Below are 15,438 nucleotides of genomic sequence, written 5' to 3' on the forward strand. Positions count from 1 at the left end.
GTAATAAGGTTGAAATATAAAAATTATTTTTGTCATTAAATATGGAAAAAATCACATATTGGACACGAATAAATTTAAATAATTAATAAAATATACAAATCGAATTATAAATTTATATTAAATTTTGTGTTATAAACAGTGAAATAATGATAATCGAGATTTATATTTTATATTAAAAAATCGAACAAATAATTTCGAAAATTCATTTATTTTCAAATGAATATCTAATATTGAAACAAATCTGAGTAAAAAATATGATCTTTATTATTTTTATAAATTTTCCAACTGTGTGCCATGTTTGAAGAAACAACAATAATAAATCATGTAGTTATTAACATTATAATCCGCTTAAAAGTCCAAAAGTCCCGTAAAATTAAAATTTCACTTTTAAATTTAATATTTAAAAGTAAGTCTATTGTAAAATTACAAGAACTATTTAACTGTAAGCAATTAAAACTTTAAAAAAATTTATGCCAGGAAGAATGAATTTGTTTACAGAATAAGAGTGAATAGGAGCATATTTATTGTAGTAAAAGAAAAAATTAACAGCATTTAATTTAAACATTAGAAAAAATAAATCGGCCAACGATAATTTATTCATTAAACGTCGAAACATTAATCTTTTAAATCATACAGTAAGATAGATTCCGAGTGTTTTATGAATATCTGCACAGTGCAAATAAGATTTATATATAATAAACATCCACAGCGATAAAATTATGATAAAGTCAACACGATAATGATCATAACTCTACATTATTATAATAAAATATTCCAAAAATAATCGAACCTCATTTCGTCAATAATAAGTAGCCTATAGCGAAATCAAGTCAATGATAAAAAGATTAATTTAGAAAGTCAAGGAATTTGCAATAATTGCAGAAAACAAGTGTAAACAGAAAATTTATTGTCTTGAATGCAAAATGAAAGAATTTCGATTTAAAAATATATACAGTATATACCAGGAGTAGCCAACAGTTTTTGCTCCCGGGCCGAATTGGAAAGAAAACTTTTTCCACAGGCCGAACCAGAGGCTGCCCTAGCAAGATTTTGAGGTGATGCGAGATCTCATTGTGGTGTCAGATTAGAGATTACAGATACATTTTTCACATTATCATGCTTTATCAACACTCTACGCTGTACTTAAGAGATCTGTAATGGAGGGTTAACTCTAAACGCACAGTGAGTTGTTGACTTTTTTTAGGCGTCAGAGTTTTTCATCGAGCTATTCGGACTTCAGTAGCTAATATTGAAAGATTGATCGCGGGCCACATAAATTCATTAGACGGGCCGGATCTGGCCCGCAGGCCGTATGCTGGCCATGCCTGGTATATACTAAATAATTCAAATATTATTGGATAAAATTTAAGATTTCATTGGAATAATAACAAAAGCAATAAACATGTTAAAATTATTAAATTTTCTTGCAAATTTTTATTATATAAAGAAAAGAAAGTTGGTCAAGCAAGAAATCACGAACAAATAATCATAGATTACCATACAGCAGTGGTTGTAAATATTTTTGAGCTAATGACACACCGATAAGCCATTGACGCATCAAAGACGTCCTTACCTGTAAATTATAAACGAAACGCGACCGATCTTTTGCAGTAGCTATTGGTCAAATCCTATCTGACATAATAAAATCACTTTCACTTCTTTTAAAGTTGATTTTATGCGCTTTCTCTCTTAAAATTCGATTATAGAAATAAATAATATAAATAAATAGAATTCTGTTTTTTTATTTCTGGTACGATTTTTTTTTAAATTGGACTAAATAAAATTTTTTATTTCGATTTTTTTTCTTTGCGCTTCTGGAAATAACCAGCGAAAAGAGATTGGCATCATCAAAATTCCACATTCGATTGGCTTTTCCTTCCTTTCCTCTTTATCTCCTGTTCATACTCGCTTTTTAGCATAATAAAATTACTGTAAACTACGAAAGAAATATTTTTCCTAGCGCAATATGGGATTGCTTCCTCCAGTTTCTATGTCAACGGAAATGGCAAGTTGTATATATCTACCTGTAATATAAACAGGCACTATGTGAATATCAAAAGCAGTCATAAATTCGAGTTTGTCGAATTTTTCGTGAATTGTTGTACAGTACGTGCTTCAATATCTTCTCGTATTATTTGTATTTGTTTCATTGGAAGGATGATTAATAAAATTTTATTCTTTAAAATTCGATATTAAAGCTGAATTTAATTTGATTAGAATAACCATTGAAAAAAGTTTGAATGCTTATTTTTTGGAAATACATTATTAAAATTTTAACTAAATAAAACTTTAATGTAGAAAAATTATATATTCTTAGATTTATGATTAAGCATAATATTATAGCTTTATCTGAATTACAACCTATTTTAATTCATTAGAAGAAACAGCTATAACTCTTATAGGCCATGTACAGTACTGTACAATATTCTTTATTCTTAAGTAATAAGGTTGAAATATAAAAATTATTTTTGTCATTAAATANTCTAACTCCATTCTTGAGATTAAGGGAAGACAGACAAACAGACGGACGACAGTGGGAATTTATAGGTCTACAATTTTTTCAAATTACAACCCAAAAATCAAACACGATACTTAAAAATTTAACTTCAAAGTCTAAATAATTATTGATCATGTTTACTTTTTGAAGGAAACAAAATAAAAAAATCATTTCGTAGAAAAATTCGATTTTGGTTTAGTTTATATTCATGTTTTCAGACGTCCAAACTGCATTTAAATAGGATTTGAGATAATGCCCGAAATTTACATCAATCAAGCATTAGCCAAACATTAACTTATATTAATACTTTTATATGTATCAAATAAACAAATTCGCTAAGACATTCACATTCGAGCAATGACACGCGTTTAATTTTACTGTATAATGAATCAATAGAATATATGGATATCACAGTACTGTATTAGCTTTTTCTCCTCTCATTTTTTTCCGACATGTTACATTTATCTCTCTTTCGTGCGTAACATTTTATTGGGCTGCAATTTGAAAAAAATTGTAGACCTATAAACTCCCACTGTCGTCCATCCGTCTGATTGTCTTCCTCGAGAACGAAGTTACTGTACTTGATGAAATCCGAAACCATCTTTGGGGCTTGACGCCCTGATTAACTATATACGAACTTCCGATACAAACCGAAAGTCATGGTATTTCAATTCAAAAATTTCCCCCGAAAGCTGTTAGATGACCGGCACGACTTTATTGTTAAAGGAAAAGTATGAAGTAAAAGGGAAAAGAAACACTAGTAAATTTTCCAAAAATTCAGTTTGTTTATTTATATTGTGTCGTGTCTATTTCTATATTCGAAGATCACATAAGGAGGGAATTTTATTGAATTCGCATTTAAAAATTTTTTTATCCGTTCAACTCTGCTCTCCCAAGATTAAATCTTGAGTGGGCCATGCTACAGAATATAGACAAAATATTTATTGTAAATTGAGCCAATTAATTTTAAACTGCGCTGTTAACTACTAATTTAAATCAGTAGCTTAAAATAAAATAAAATAAAAGCAGCAGAATTGGAATTGAAGAGATGGATGATAAATTGGGGCTCACAGGCTGTTCGCTTTCTCTCGAAGCGAGTTATATTGCGTCACCAGGGTAGAATATATCCGAGTACATAGACGTCCGCATAGGGGGAAAACGGACACTTGCCCCCTCCCTGGGATCGAATAAAAGAATTCCACAAATTATAATTGTAAGTCATGATATGTAACCTTACACCCTCAACCAGGACTATTCTATAATCTACTCGTGGATATAGCCTTAAATATTTATTACATTTTTTAAATTAAGACTGATTATCTAATGGTACAAATAAAATATATATGGATTATTTTTACGAATTTTAATGACTAAGTCAGGGATCGCCAAAGTGGTCTATATCGACCCCCAGGGGTCGATATAACATTATTGGGGGTCGATGAAAAGACTAAAACTTACAAATTTTGAACCGAATATTGCTAATCTTGCGAGGGATTATCAAGCTTATCCGTCTCATTGATTGTCAGTTACAAAAATTATTATTAATATATGTACAATAAATGTAAAAGATGTAAAATTAAAAGATATATATTAAAATAGTAAGAGGTTTTTTTTTTGCTTATAACACAAACTTTTTGGTGGGGGTCGATGTGAGGTTTCTAAAAGTTGTAGGGGGTCGACGATCAAAAAAGTTTGGCGGCCCCTGGACTAAGTAATTTTATTTAATTGAATCTATTAATCAATCTATTATATTTATTATTATTGAAAGCAATTGGCTCATACAATAATAAAATTCATTTAACTACAGTCTTAATTCTTATTCGGATTTTATTGATTGGCGCATATTTAAAATTTTGCACGAGTTTCACCATATTTATTTTTAACTAATATAAAATTTGACTATTGTTTTATTTGACGGTGAGACTGAGAGAAATATATTTCTGGCAAATGTACACTCTTCTTTTTGTTCGTTACTTAAAAAAATCATAAATATACCTTAGAAATCGTAATAATTAATTAATTCCGCGGAATTAATGCTATTTATTTAGTTTTTATTGCATAAAAAAAGTCAACTTTTGGGCTACTTGAATACGAAATTTTTAAGTTTGTATTTACTGTAATTGATTGATGTGCATGGAGATTCTTACAGCTTCATTCAGTTCCAAATATTTGGTCGAATGAAAACCGTTTCTTACATTTTATATAATTTATTCGATTCTTAAAGTGATTTATTTGTATGACGTTTTCTGTTTTTAAATAACTGAAATGCCTGTTATAAAATAGAAGAATAATTTTTCTATGAAATTCTGATATTTTCTTCCGACAACAAAGTAATAAAAAGACTTTGAAGCATTTACAAACTGAAAAAAAAATATGAAAAGTTAAAGATCAGACAACAGCTTAAATTATTTATTTATTTTTATTTATAATAAACAATCAACTTTATTTTTTATTTTAGAAACCGGGAATTGAATATTTTAAAAAGCCATATTTTATTTTCTTTTAAAAGGCTAATATTCATTTGCTTGTTATAAAAATAAAAAAAATTATTAATAAACTTTCATTATTTATATATTTTTTTTCTGATTTTAAATATTTAAACTGTATCAAAGTTTTGTATCGTTTTTTAAAAAAAAGTTTGAATAGATTTACACTATTTTGATGTTAAATGTTCCATAATAATTCTTAAATTCACGTGTAGAATAGTCGAGAAACAGACTTTATTCGTAACGTCGATTTAATTATCTTGAGTTATTTGCTCAAACTTTATGAAAATGCAGAAAAAGAAAGAAAACGGCAAACCTTTTTTATTCTTTATCACAAAGTACACATTTTTACAGAATCGGAAGTTTGCTTTTTCTTTTTACCGACAGAAAACTGACATTGTTAAGACTTCCGCTCGGAAACAGGAAATGTCGTATGCGGTTGTGTCTCGTTTTACGCATTATCGACGCCATTTCCTATCAGATTTCCAATTGATTTTAGAAATCGTTATGATAAGCAGATATATAAATTTTGGTCTTTCAATAATGCACATACATTTTTATATTTCAATAATATATATATAGTCTATAGATTTTCAAACACAAAACAAGCATTAGAAATTATTGAGATATTTCCGTGGAATAGACTGATTGAGCTTAAAACAAGTTAATTTGTACCAGTTTTATGAGCAGAATAAGCAAATAGCATCCAAACATCACTTTACTAAACTCATTTTCCGTCTAAACAACACCAAGGATTATTTCCGTTAAGAGAAAGCGGAATTACATTTGTCACAGAAACAAAATAACATTAATTACATCGTCTAGTCTATGGAAGAACGAATCTCTTCTAATAATAGTCAATGCCCTAATTACGCTATCCTCATAGCTCTATATCAATAACAGATAATATAATTAACTTTAACTATTGAATACCACGTCCCAACTATAAATATATATATAGACACGTGTTCTAACCCTTTCGTTAACGTTAATTAAATAGGCTATTTTAATATCTACTTTGTGAAACTCGAATTAATTTAGGCGTTTCTTAAATATTAACATTGCAACAATTTTAGCGAAAAGTCTTTTCGTCGACTTGCTTTCAAAACGGAAACTATTTATGAAACTCGTTACAACGTCGAGATTATGCGCAAATTTATAAATTTATCTCGTGCGAAATCCCAAGAATGATTTTTATATGTTTATATAATAAACTCTCGAGATAAAGTGTTTGCTAAAAACAGAGACTATAAAGTTTTCGAGAGGGTTATAAATTATTTTTATCCAGAAATAATTTTAAACTTGTTAACATGTCTTAGAAATTTGCTCAAAATTTCTGCACATTTTACAATTAAGCCTATAGTTTTCTTTTATTTAATAATTAATATTCTTTTGCCCGATTTACAATTATTCATTTTTACAACAAAAAATTCGTTTATTATTTTTATTCTCATCTTAGCATATTTCTAAACACGCACACTTTAGCAATTTATAGCTTTAAAAATCACTCGGACAGTTCTATCACCAAATTTATGAAATTTCATTCGTTTCAACTTGGTCAAAAAACACATTTGTCCAAGTTCCTAGCTGCTCAACTAGACTCTGCAGAATCCCACAACATAAGGGGTCTTGGAGGTCTGAAGGTCTCGCGCCGATTTGATATTTTTTAAAATTTGTATTTATATTTATCAATTGTATAGTTACGCCACTGGACACAATATTCTAAGGAGACCCTCAATATTTTTATTTTTTTGTTAGGATCAATGCACTTCTGTTTATGGGGTGTTCTTCGAAACAATCGTATAACTTCATTATCTTTTATTTGATAAATCTAATATTTAAATTATTTATTGCACTAATCTTATTTAGAACAGACAAATATTCGAGATTAACATTTGAATCTACTTGTATATAAATTTTCCATTGCAATATTATTTCTCAACTGTCTTTTATAAATAAAATTTATTGGATAATCAGAGACCATTTTAAAAAATTCAGCGATGAATAAGGTTAATTTGTACATTAAACTTTATTCAGTTTGAAATATTCGATGATATAAATTAAGTTTAAAATTAGTCTTATTATCATCACGATAAATGCACTTTTTAGTTGCGTTAACTCGATAATTTAACGAAAATGTTTGAAATTTAATACTTGAACGAGTCATGTTTAAACGAATATTTAAAGTTGTTTGTTTAATGGAGAGGAAAGACTATCTTTAACTATTAAAAAAATTTCATTTTCGTAACTAAATTCTGCAGATGATAATTATTTTTATTCAAAATAATCAAAAACCAAATTATCATCTACAGAGTTTATAATAAAATAAGCTATTTGATTAGAATAATTAAATTTTTTAGAAAGAAAATTTAACAACTCTACAAAAACTTGCAATTAGTAACTTCGTGTAATAAGGAGAACGCTAAAAACATTTTAAAAATGGCGTTTGATTGGCATCANATAAAACAAATTCAGATTATTTGTTATAATTCGTGTATAGAAAAGGGCGATAAAAAGATGAAAGCATTACGGTTTTATCATTATAAATAATTGGTTTTTAATTAAAAGAATTCGTTGAAAACTGATACTAACGCGTTTTTTTCCAGTTTTGCAAATTGTTTTTTGATATTAAAGAATATTAGCGAAATTTACAATTCTTTATTTTAATTAATTTGTATTTAAATACACATATTTTTCAGATTTATTCTGGAATTAAATAAAGAATCAATTAAAATGGATAAAATAAACTGTTCAAAACTGTTCAATAAATTAGTAACTCTAACTATAGCCTATATATATAGTTAGAGTTACTAATTTATTAAATATTAATGAAAAAAGTAGGAATGTGGTTTGAAAGTTTTGTATTATTTTAATGACCATTTTGTATAGTTTAAACGGCTGGGGATCCGAAAATTTTTCACGGGCGATCTATCCCGGTCGTGTCCCTCGCCCCCATTGTAAGCGTGAAAGAAATAAAAGGCCCTCTTAGTGTTCACAAGGCGGAAACAGGCAAAAATAAAATAAAACAGGATACGAATGTACACAATGCATGTCCATATAAAATATCAATGTATAAATAAGCGCTAATTTTAACATTAAAGAGAAAGTTGGACGGATTTCCACGAATCCATAATGATTTGAAATTTATATAGCGAAATACGTAGTTTAATTCTCTTAGCGTGTAAAACCCAAAAACTTGTAAAGCAAAAAAATAAAAAGGGAGCGACAGGCAAAACGCATTTGCCAATCGAAAGTACAGTACAGTTCGAGTAACACGCGCCCTTTCTTATCGCCAGCGCCCTCTGTCAGGCGATAAGTCAGCGCGCGCTGTCCACCTCTCCTTTCTTCATCCGAACGTCAATCGTTGTAGCACGTGCTGTCTATGCTGTTGTGACGCAACTGACACCAGGATTTTTTTTTTCTTTTTTCTCTGACGCAAAGCGCCCGTCGGGCTGCAAGTCCGTTGTTAGAAATTCAACTCTTTTTGTCTGTTAGCAAAATGATTCGAATTGTAAACTGAATCGCCTGTTCCGGTCACGGAATTTATCGAAGACGAGTGATTAACCCGCACAAACTTCTAATACAAGATGAATAAGAGTGAGTGATGCAGATTTTTTCCGAAAAAATTCAAATTTATTCGATATTCGTTTATTTTAAAGAAAATTTCAATATGTGAAATAATTAAGTGCTTCTAATTTAATTAGAGAATACTCATCTTTTCTCTTGTCCGATACTTAAAAATAAAAGCAATTTCAAAATTCGTTTTTTTTTTATTTTTTAATTTTAGGATGATTATTTTTGTTTTGATTAAGGGAGAGACGTTCTTCGCTGAAGTGATTGAAGTATTATTTTTTTTAGATAAGTCGAAGTCCTTTCGAAAGAAAAATTATGAAAAAAAAATGAAATGAATTTAGTAGAAAATGTTAGAAAAAATTAATTGAATTTCAATAAGTTATTCAATAGACTTCAATAAGGCAGATTTTTATCCCCAAATGAGAATAATTTCTATTTATTCAAGAAATGAAATGTATAATCTATCATTTTAAATTAATTTCATTCAAATTACTCTGTACTTTATTAATATTTCTTAGTGAATTCAAAAAAAGTAACGAGAAACTTAAACCTTGATATATCACATCAAGGTTTAAGTTTGAAATGCGTGATTTAAAAGCGTATAAAGAATTTTTATATTATATTCCAATAAACTTATACAAGTTTTTCACACGTAACTGATATTAATATGATAATTTTTTAAATTTTCTTTCTCTATTAATTATCTAAAAAAATCTTTCGCTATCCAAAATCAAACGAAACTTCTACAGTTGCTTAAGATAAGGCAACTAATTTTATTTAAATTTAATATTGTAATTNAAATTACTCTGTACTTTATTAATATTTCTTAGTGAATTCAAAAAAAGTAACGAGAAACTTAAACCTTGATATATCACATCAAGGTTTAAGTTTGAAATGCGTGATTTAAAAGCGTATAAAGAATTTTTATATTATATTCCAATAAACTTATATAAGTTTTTCACACGTAAGTGATATGATAATATTTTAAATTTTCTTTCTCTATTAATTATCTAAAAAAATCTTTCGCTATCCAAAATCAAACGAAACTTCTACAGTTGCTTAAGATAAGGCAACTAATTTTATTTAAATTTAATATTGTAATTTTCTTTTACAATTTTACTCTCTCGACTCTCCAGAAATAAATTTATATATGAGCCACATTCCACTTTTCAATTGAGACATTTATGCCAATTATCGGATGTCTTTAATACATTTAAACGTATTTCTACTAACATTTATTAAATATAGTTTGATAGTAGTATTGCAGTATTATTTGATGCCTAATTAGTAATTATTAAGTATATTTAGCGATACAAGGCTCTCTTAACTTCGCTGTTAAGAGACGCTAAACTTGCTAAACTTAAAGTTTATAACTTTTCTAAGCTTAATAATTATAGTAGTAATTTATAACAAAATTATCATATAGTTTCTACAGTGCAAAATCATAGTTCCCCCGATAGAAATTATGATATGATGCATTTTAGATGCGAATTAAACAATTGTTTGCAAGTGTTTACAGCAGTAAGCGCTCGTTTACATTTTTCTTACATAAATGTAAGTGATTAATAAAACAAATTCAGATTATTTGTTATAATTCGTGTATAGAAAAGGGCGATAAAAAGATGAAAGCATTACGGTTTTATCATTATAAATAATTGGTTTTTAATTAAAAGAATTCGTTGAAAACTGATACTAACGCGTTTTTTTCCAGTTTTGCAAATTGTTTTTTGATATTAAAGAATATTAACGAAATTTACAATTCTTTATTTTAATTAATTTGTATTTAAATACACATATTTTTCAGATTTATTCTGGAATTAAATAAAGAATCAGAGGAAATTCTTTATGGAATAAAATGAAAATATTATTTATTAGCGCAAATTTCCTGAAAATGAGATAGAACACTTCTCACTTTCGTGCTCTTCACCTGCAAATTTTGATTTTATCCGCGATCGAAGAAGGTAAATATTTTTATAACTAAAAGTTATATACGGGAAAACTAAACACGTGTGTAACTTTTAGTTGTAAAAATAAATAGATTTTAAAAATATATAGCACAAAATAAAGAATAACTTATAATGTTATTATGTAGAGAAATCATTAACACGAACATTTTTAAAACATTGCAAATTCTCAAAACTGTACTTAGGGGAGACCGGGGCAACTTCGGCATGCGGGGCAAGTTTGTCAAGCGCTTTTTTTAAAAAACAAATTAAAAGGAGACTTTGGTTATAGGTTAGGCAGTTGAGTTTTATTGGTGGCTTGTTGAGTGTAGTGTTTTTATTGTTCTCCAACAAGCGTAGTTGAATTATCAAGCAAATTTTCATTTTCGTTCAATTCCATATAATATTTTTTTTCCATTTATATTGAATTGGCAGGTTTTGTTATAATTCCATGATAACGAAAGTTACTTTTCCTGTTAGAAGGATGTAACTTCAACTTATTCACGTGGCCAGATCGTGGCTTGGCATTCTGTTCTCAGGGTTGTACTTAATGTTTCGAAATCATGACTAGCGGGGTAAGATCGGCAACATAAAGCCACATTAGAAGCAAAGGATAAAAATCAAACAGATGATAAATGAAAACATGTTTGCATTTGTTATTCATGTATATATGTCTTTGAACTTGCATTTCGTTGTAATAATATTAAATGGGTGTTGGATTTGTATTTCTTTGTTTTAATAGTGAATTCCAACTTATACATTGTTAATAACATAATTTTATATACGTGCCTATCTTGCCCCATTACTGTTGCCCCTATACCAGGGGCAACTTTAATAAAAATAATTAAAATAATTACAACTTTACAAAAAGAGAGAAGTTGCCGATCTTGCCCCTATACCCGGGGCAACTTCGTCAATTTCTCTCTTCTTGTAAAGTTGTAATTATTTTAATTATTTTTATTTCCAAACTGATTTTAACCAGTTCTATAGTAAGGTAACATTCCAATAGACAATATGCAAAGCTTTTTTTTCAGTTTACAGCAGTATTTATTACACAAAATTTAAGTAAAGCTTAACATGACGATCTTGCCCCGGTCTCCCCTAAGCAGAAAGTATAAGCTATTCATTTAAAAAAACAGCAGCAAGTAGTAGGGCCTATATCGCCGTTTATTTTCGACTAATTCCCTATGATAGATACACTTAATATGAAATCATTCTGTAATACTATGTCAAGATTTTATTTCTGGCTCCCTCTTTTTTCGGAAAAATGTATATAAATAACTAAATAACGACCATTTCTATCGCAACTTTTACCAAAAAGTTATGGAATTGCCCCCACAGAGCCAAAATTTAAAATTTGAAAATAAAAATATAATACTGATCATTTTTTGATACTCCCGTTTTAGGTGCCCTTTGTGCCTACGCACCCGTTGCACCTCCCTAGTTACGGCACGGACCATTATCATCTAATAATTAATTATAGTTTATTAAAATGCTGTTAATTGTTTATAATCCGAAATTTATAAATCATTAATTAATGTTACCAGGTTAAGTTCTAGTCTGGAAATGTTTGATATTGATTTGATAATTAATATCTTATTATTATATTTATAAAACTATTTGCAATGCTACAGCTCGATTTGATTTTAGAAATTTATTTTTTATCAGTTTAAGGATTTGTTGTTTGGAATAGAAATGATTCCGAGGGGGGACAAAGAAGCCAAGCTCGCTCTTGTTATTTCATATAGTAATAATTTATAATAATGCCAAAAGAAATTTTCCGTGCCTTGCATAGAGTTATAAATTGATTCAAATACAATTTTAAAAGTAGAGAAGTCTTTAATAAAGAAAAATATACAAAAACAAAATCACTTCCAGTCGATTAGACTTCTTCATTTACATAGATTCGGCTAAAAGAGAAGTTGCGAACGAAGGAAGTTTCAATTTAAAATCCGAAATGTCTTCAACGATTTACAAAATTCTAGTGCAACGATTAATATTTATTTTGATGAATGAAAAAGTATACAAAAATTAAAGAATTAAGACATATTTAACGTTAGTGTCTTTAAAAAAAGACATACAAACAGGACGTTAAGAGAGGAAATTACAACGTAAAAATTATGCAACATTTTAAAATTTGTAAATGTAATTTTATTATTATATGAAACGTTAATAGAATTAATTAAAAATAATTTAATATTTTGAAAACACGAAACAAAAGACATTCTTATGTATCTTACGTACAGTACAATACGTAGAAAAGGATGTCTAAAGTGTTGCTGGAACCATTTTGCCTGAAAGAACAGCTTTAGTTTATAAGAAAAATCCAAATTAATTCTCCAAAAATGTTTGAAGAGAGCAGAGAAAATGCTTCATTTACAAAATACTGTAATTTACATCTAATATAGGCTTAATGGTAGGAAATTAAAAGGCAAGGGAAAACTGAGGGATAAATAAATAAAGTAGAAATTCAATAATAATGTAATATTACTGTAGATAAATAACTTTTTAAATTCAAATATTTCGGAAAATATGCAATTATAACTTTGGTAAAGAATAAAAGTACAAACATCTTGAACGAATTTCGAATCATAATTTGAACAAATCCAATTTGTTCTGGTTTTTGCAAGAATATTTTATCTTCTTCTCCAACGACGTAACTAATTTATTGCAATAACAACTTTTACATAATACATTATGCAATACAATATTAATATTTAGAGTCGAAGATGCAACTCAAAATATATATATTATACAGTATTTTCATTGTATAATGTTAACTGCAATGTTAAACATAGTTTTTGTTTTCTTTTCCTTATCACTGTTTGCCATTATATTCAAGATAATGTTAACTAAATTGTTAAAGGCAATAAAAAAGTTTTTAACAATTTAATTAACATTAAAATAATGACTTTTTTTATTTTTAATTTGCTTTTTCCATATTTTGCTATTACATAGACCAAGAAACTTTAAGAAAATGGCCAGGAAATAATTCGTTATTCAACGTCAGTCAATTAGCATAGAGCAGGAAAATCTACGGTAACATACAATTTTGTTTATTTTTTTACCGAATAAATAAAAATTTATTTCGATTTTAAGTTTACTTTCCTAGCTGTTACGTAAATAACACGGTAAAGTATTGGAATCGTGTCAAATTTGATTCTCCGGGTTTTATGCAAGCCTCCATGTTTTGAGACCCCCTGAACCCAAAAATGGGATAAAATTCCGTGGATGTGTATTTTGTTTAATATCTCAGGGTTAAGAAACGAAATTTGGCATGTTAATTTGTATATAAGGGACATTAATACTAGTAAATTTTGAAGTATGAAACTCGATGGGATGGGAATAGAGTGGAGTCGAACTTAATAAAAATTTTACTTGTTATTGTCATTTACAATATTTTTTAAACTCGTCTCTACCCTCAAAATTAAACTTTTTAAAAATATAATCTCATAACAGACAGCGCTACACATCATTTTAACTTTGTACTAATGTGTCGTCTTAGTGTTTCTTAAACATAAATATTTTACGTCGGGAAAGTTATGCAACTCGTTGTTGGATCTTTTAATTATAGTTTTATGTTTAACTCAATATATTATTTATTATCCTTTTCTTAATCAGCTGTTTTTAATGTATGCTAATTAAACTATGTTTACTTCATTTCTTTAAAAATAATTATTTTAATTCTAAAACATGGACACGAGTAAATTATTTGAAAGATAATTATGCCTAGTAGGCCTATATGGCACGCAGGCTCAAAAAGGTTTGCCCTTGTTACGTATACTATAACAAACGAATAGACTGTGTTATGAATATAGGAATGTAGGATAATACAATACAGTAGACTAAGAGAAAACTGAACAGGAACAAAATAAATATTTGCTTTTTTTGGATTTGTTTTTTATTCGTTTAAACGCGAAGCTCCCAAAATCCTCAGCCTGGTAGAGAGGCAATTATTCTTCTCGAGCTATATTAGTGATATGTAATTACTAAGAGTTTTGTGTCACTAAATAAGACGAAATTAGTCGGATGTAACAATGATTTTTTGATTTTTAAATATTCAATTATTTTTCTTACATCGAGAATTTTATTAATGTATTAAATCGTGTTTCAGTGAATGTTATAATTAGTTGCTTTTCCTTCATTGTGCGGTAAAAGTTTTCTTTCTCTCTCTCACAACAGAGAAAGTTCAAAGAAAATTTTTATTTACATTTCCTTTTTGAATTATCTTGTGCCAATATATTGCACTTCCTGTACCTTAGTCTAAATATTAAATAAAACGATATGGAATTTTTCTTTCTAGAAACCTCTCATCTATTGATAAATTTCCTTTTAATAAATATCCGTATATATGTTACCGCTAAAGCTCGAAATCCGTTAATGTGTACATTACCTAGCTAATCTGCAGATTAACTAGGGTAATCCGTTAAAGCTGCGAAAATTGTTCAATTTCTCAAATTACCTAGGTAATTTGCAGAGTATCTAGGTAATCTGCACATTAACTGCTTCCGTATCGTTAAAGTTCAAAAGATTGTTTCTTTCACTTCCTTTTCCCACTCCTTCTTTTTACGTAGATAAATTTAAATCCTAGAATGCAAGCAAGCACCGAATTGGCGAGTAAAATCAAGAAAAGATTTTTCGCAAATCTCTTTAGCGAAGATTTAAAATATAATACGTAGTGTTTTAATAACAAACCAAAGTATGATTCCATAATTGAAGATGTAAAGCAAATAAAAGTTTCCAAGAAGAAAGAATCATCTCGAGATTATCAAATAATTCAAAGGTGTGATGTGTTGACTGTACGAGGCTGTGAAAAACTCATTGAGCCGTTGTCAGATGCGCGAGAAATGTTTGAAAAAGTTTGTCCATGCCGGAGAATTGTTTGACATTCGATAAAAACTGAAGAAGACCTTGAAAAATTAGAAGATTCACAAGAGAC

At 28.4% G+C, this 15,438-nt stretch overlaps 1 protein-coding gene across 3 annotated transcripts in view; it reads left to right on the forward strand.

Annotated features, from left to right (window-relative positions):
- The first annotated feature begins 8,348 nt into the window (after positions 1-8,348).
- LOC111630898 (muscarinic acetylcholine receptor M1-like) overlaps positions 8,349-15,438 on the forward strand; it is a 19,519-nt gene continuing 12,429 nt past the window's right edge. For 2 of the 3 annotated variants that reach the window (XR_002757599.1, XR_002757600.1), the window contains exons 1-2: positions 8,349-8,580; positions 13,458-13,538. Coding sequence is in view for 1 of the 3 variants with exons in the window: in XM_023375057.1 (XP_023230825.1) it covers positions 8,571-8,580 (10 nt within the window). In the remaining 2 variants the exon portion in view is untranslated. The remainder of the gene's footprint in view (positions 8,581-13,457; positions 13,539-15,438) is intronic. The other variant, XM_023375057.1, reaches the window with a different exon arrangement.

This window comes from Centruroides sculpturatus, unplaced genomic scaffold (assembly GCF_000671375.1).
Source record: "Centruroides sculpturatus isolate CEXI.00-Female unplaced genomic scaffold, Cexi_2.0 scaffold347, whole genome shotgun sequence".
NCBI classification, from domain to species: Eukaryota; Metazoa; Arthropoda; class Arachnida; order Scorpiones; family Buthidae; genus Centruroides; species Centruroides sculpturatus.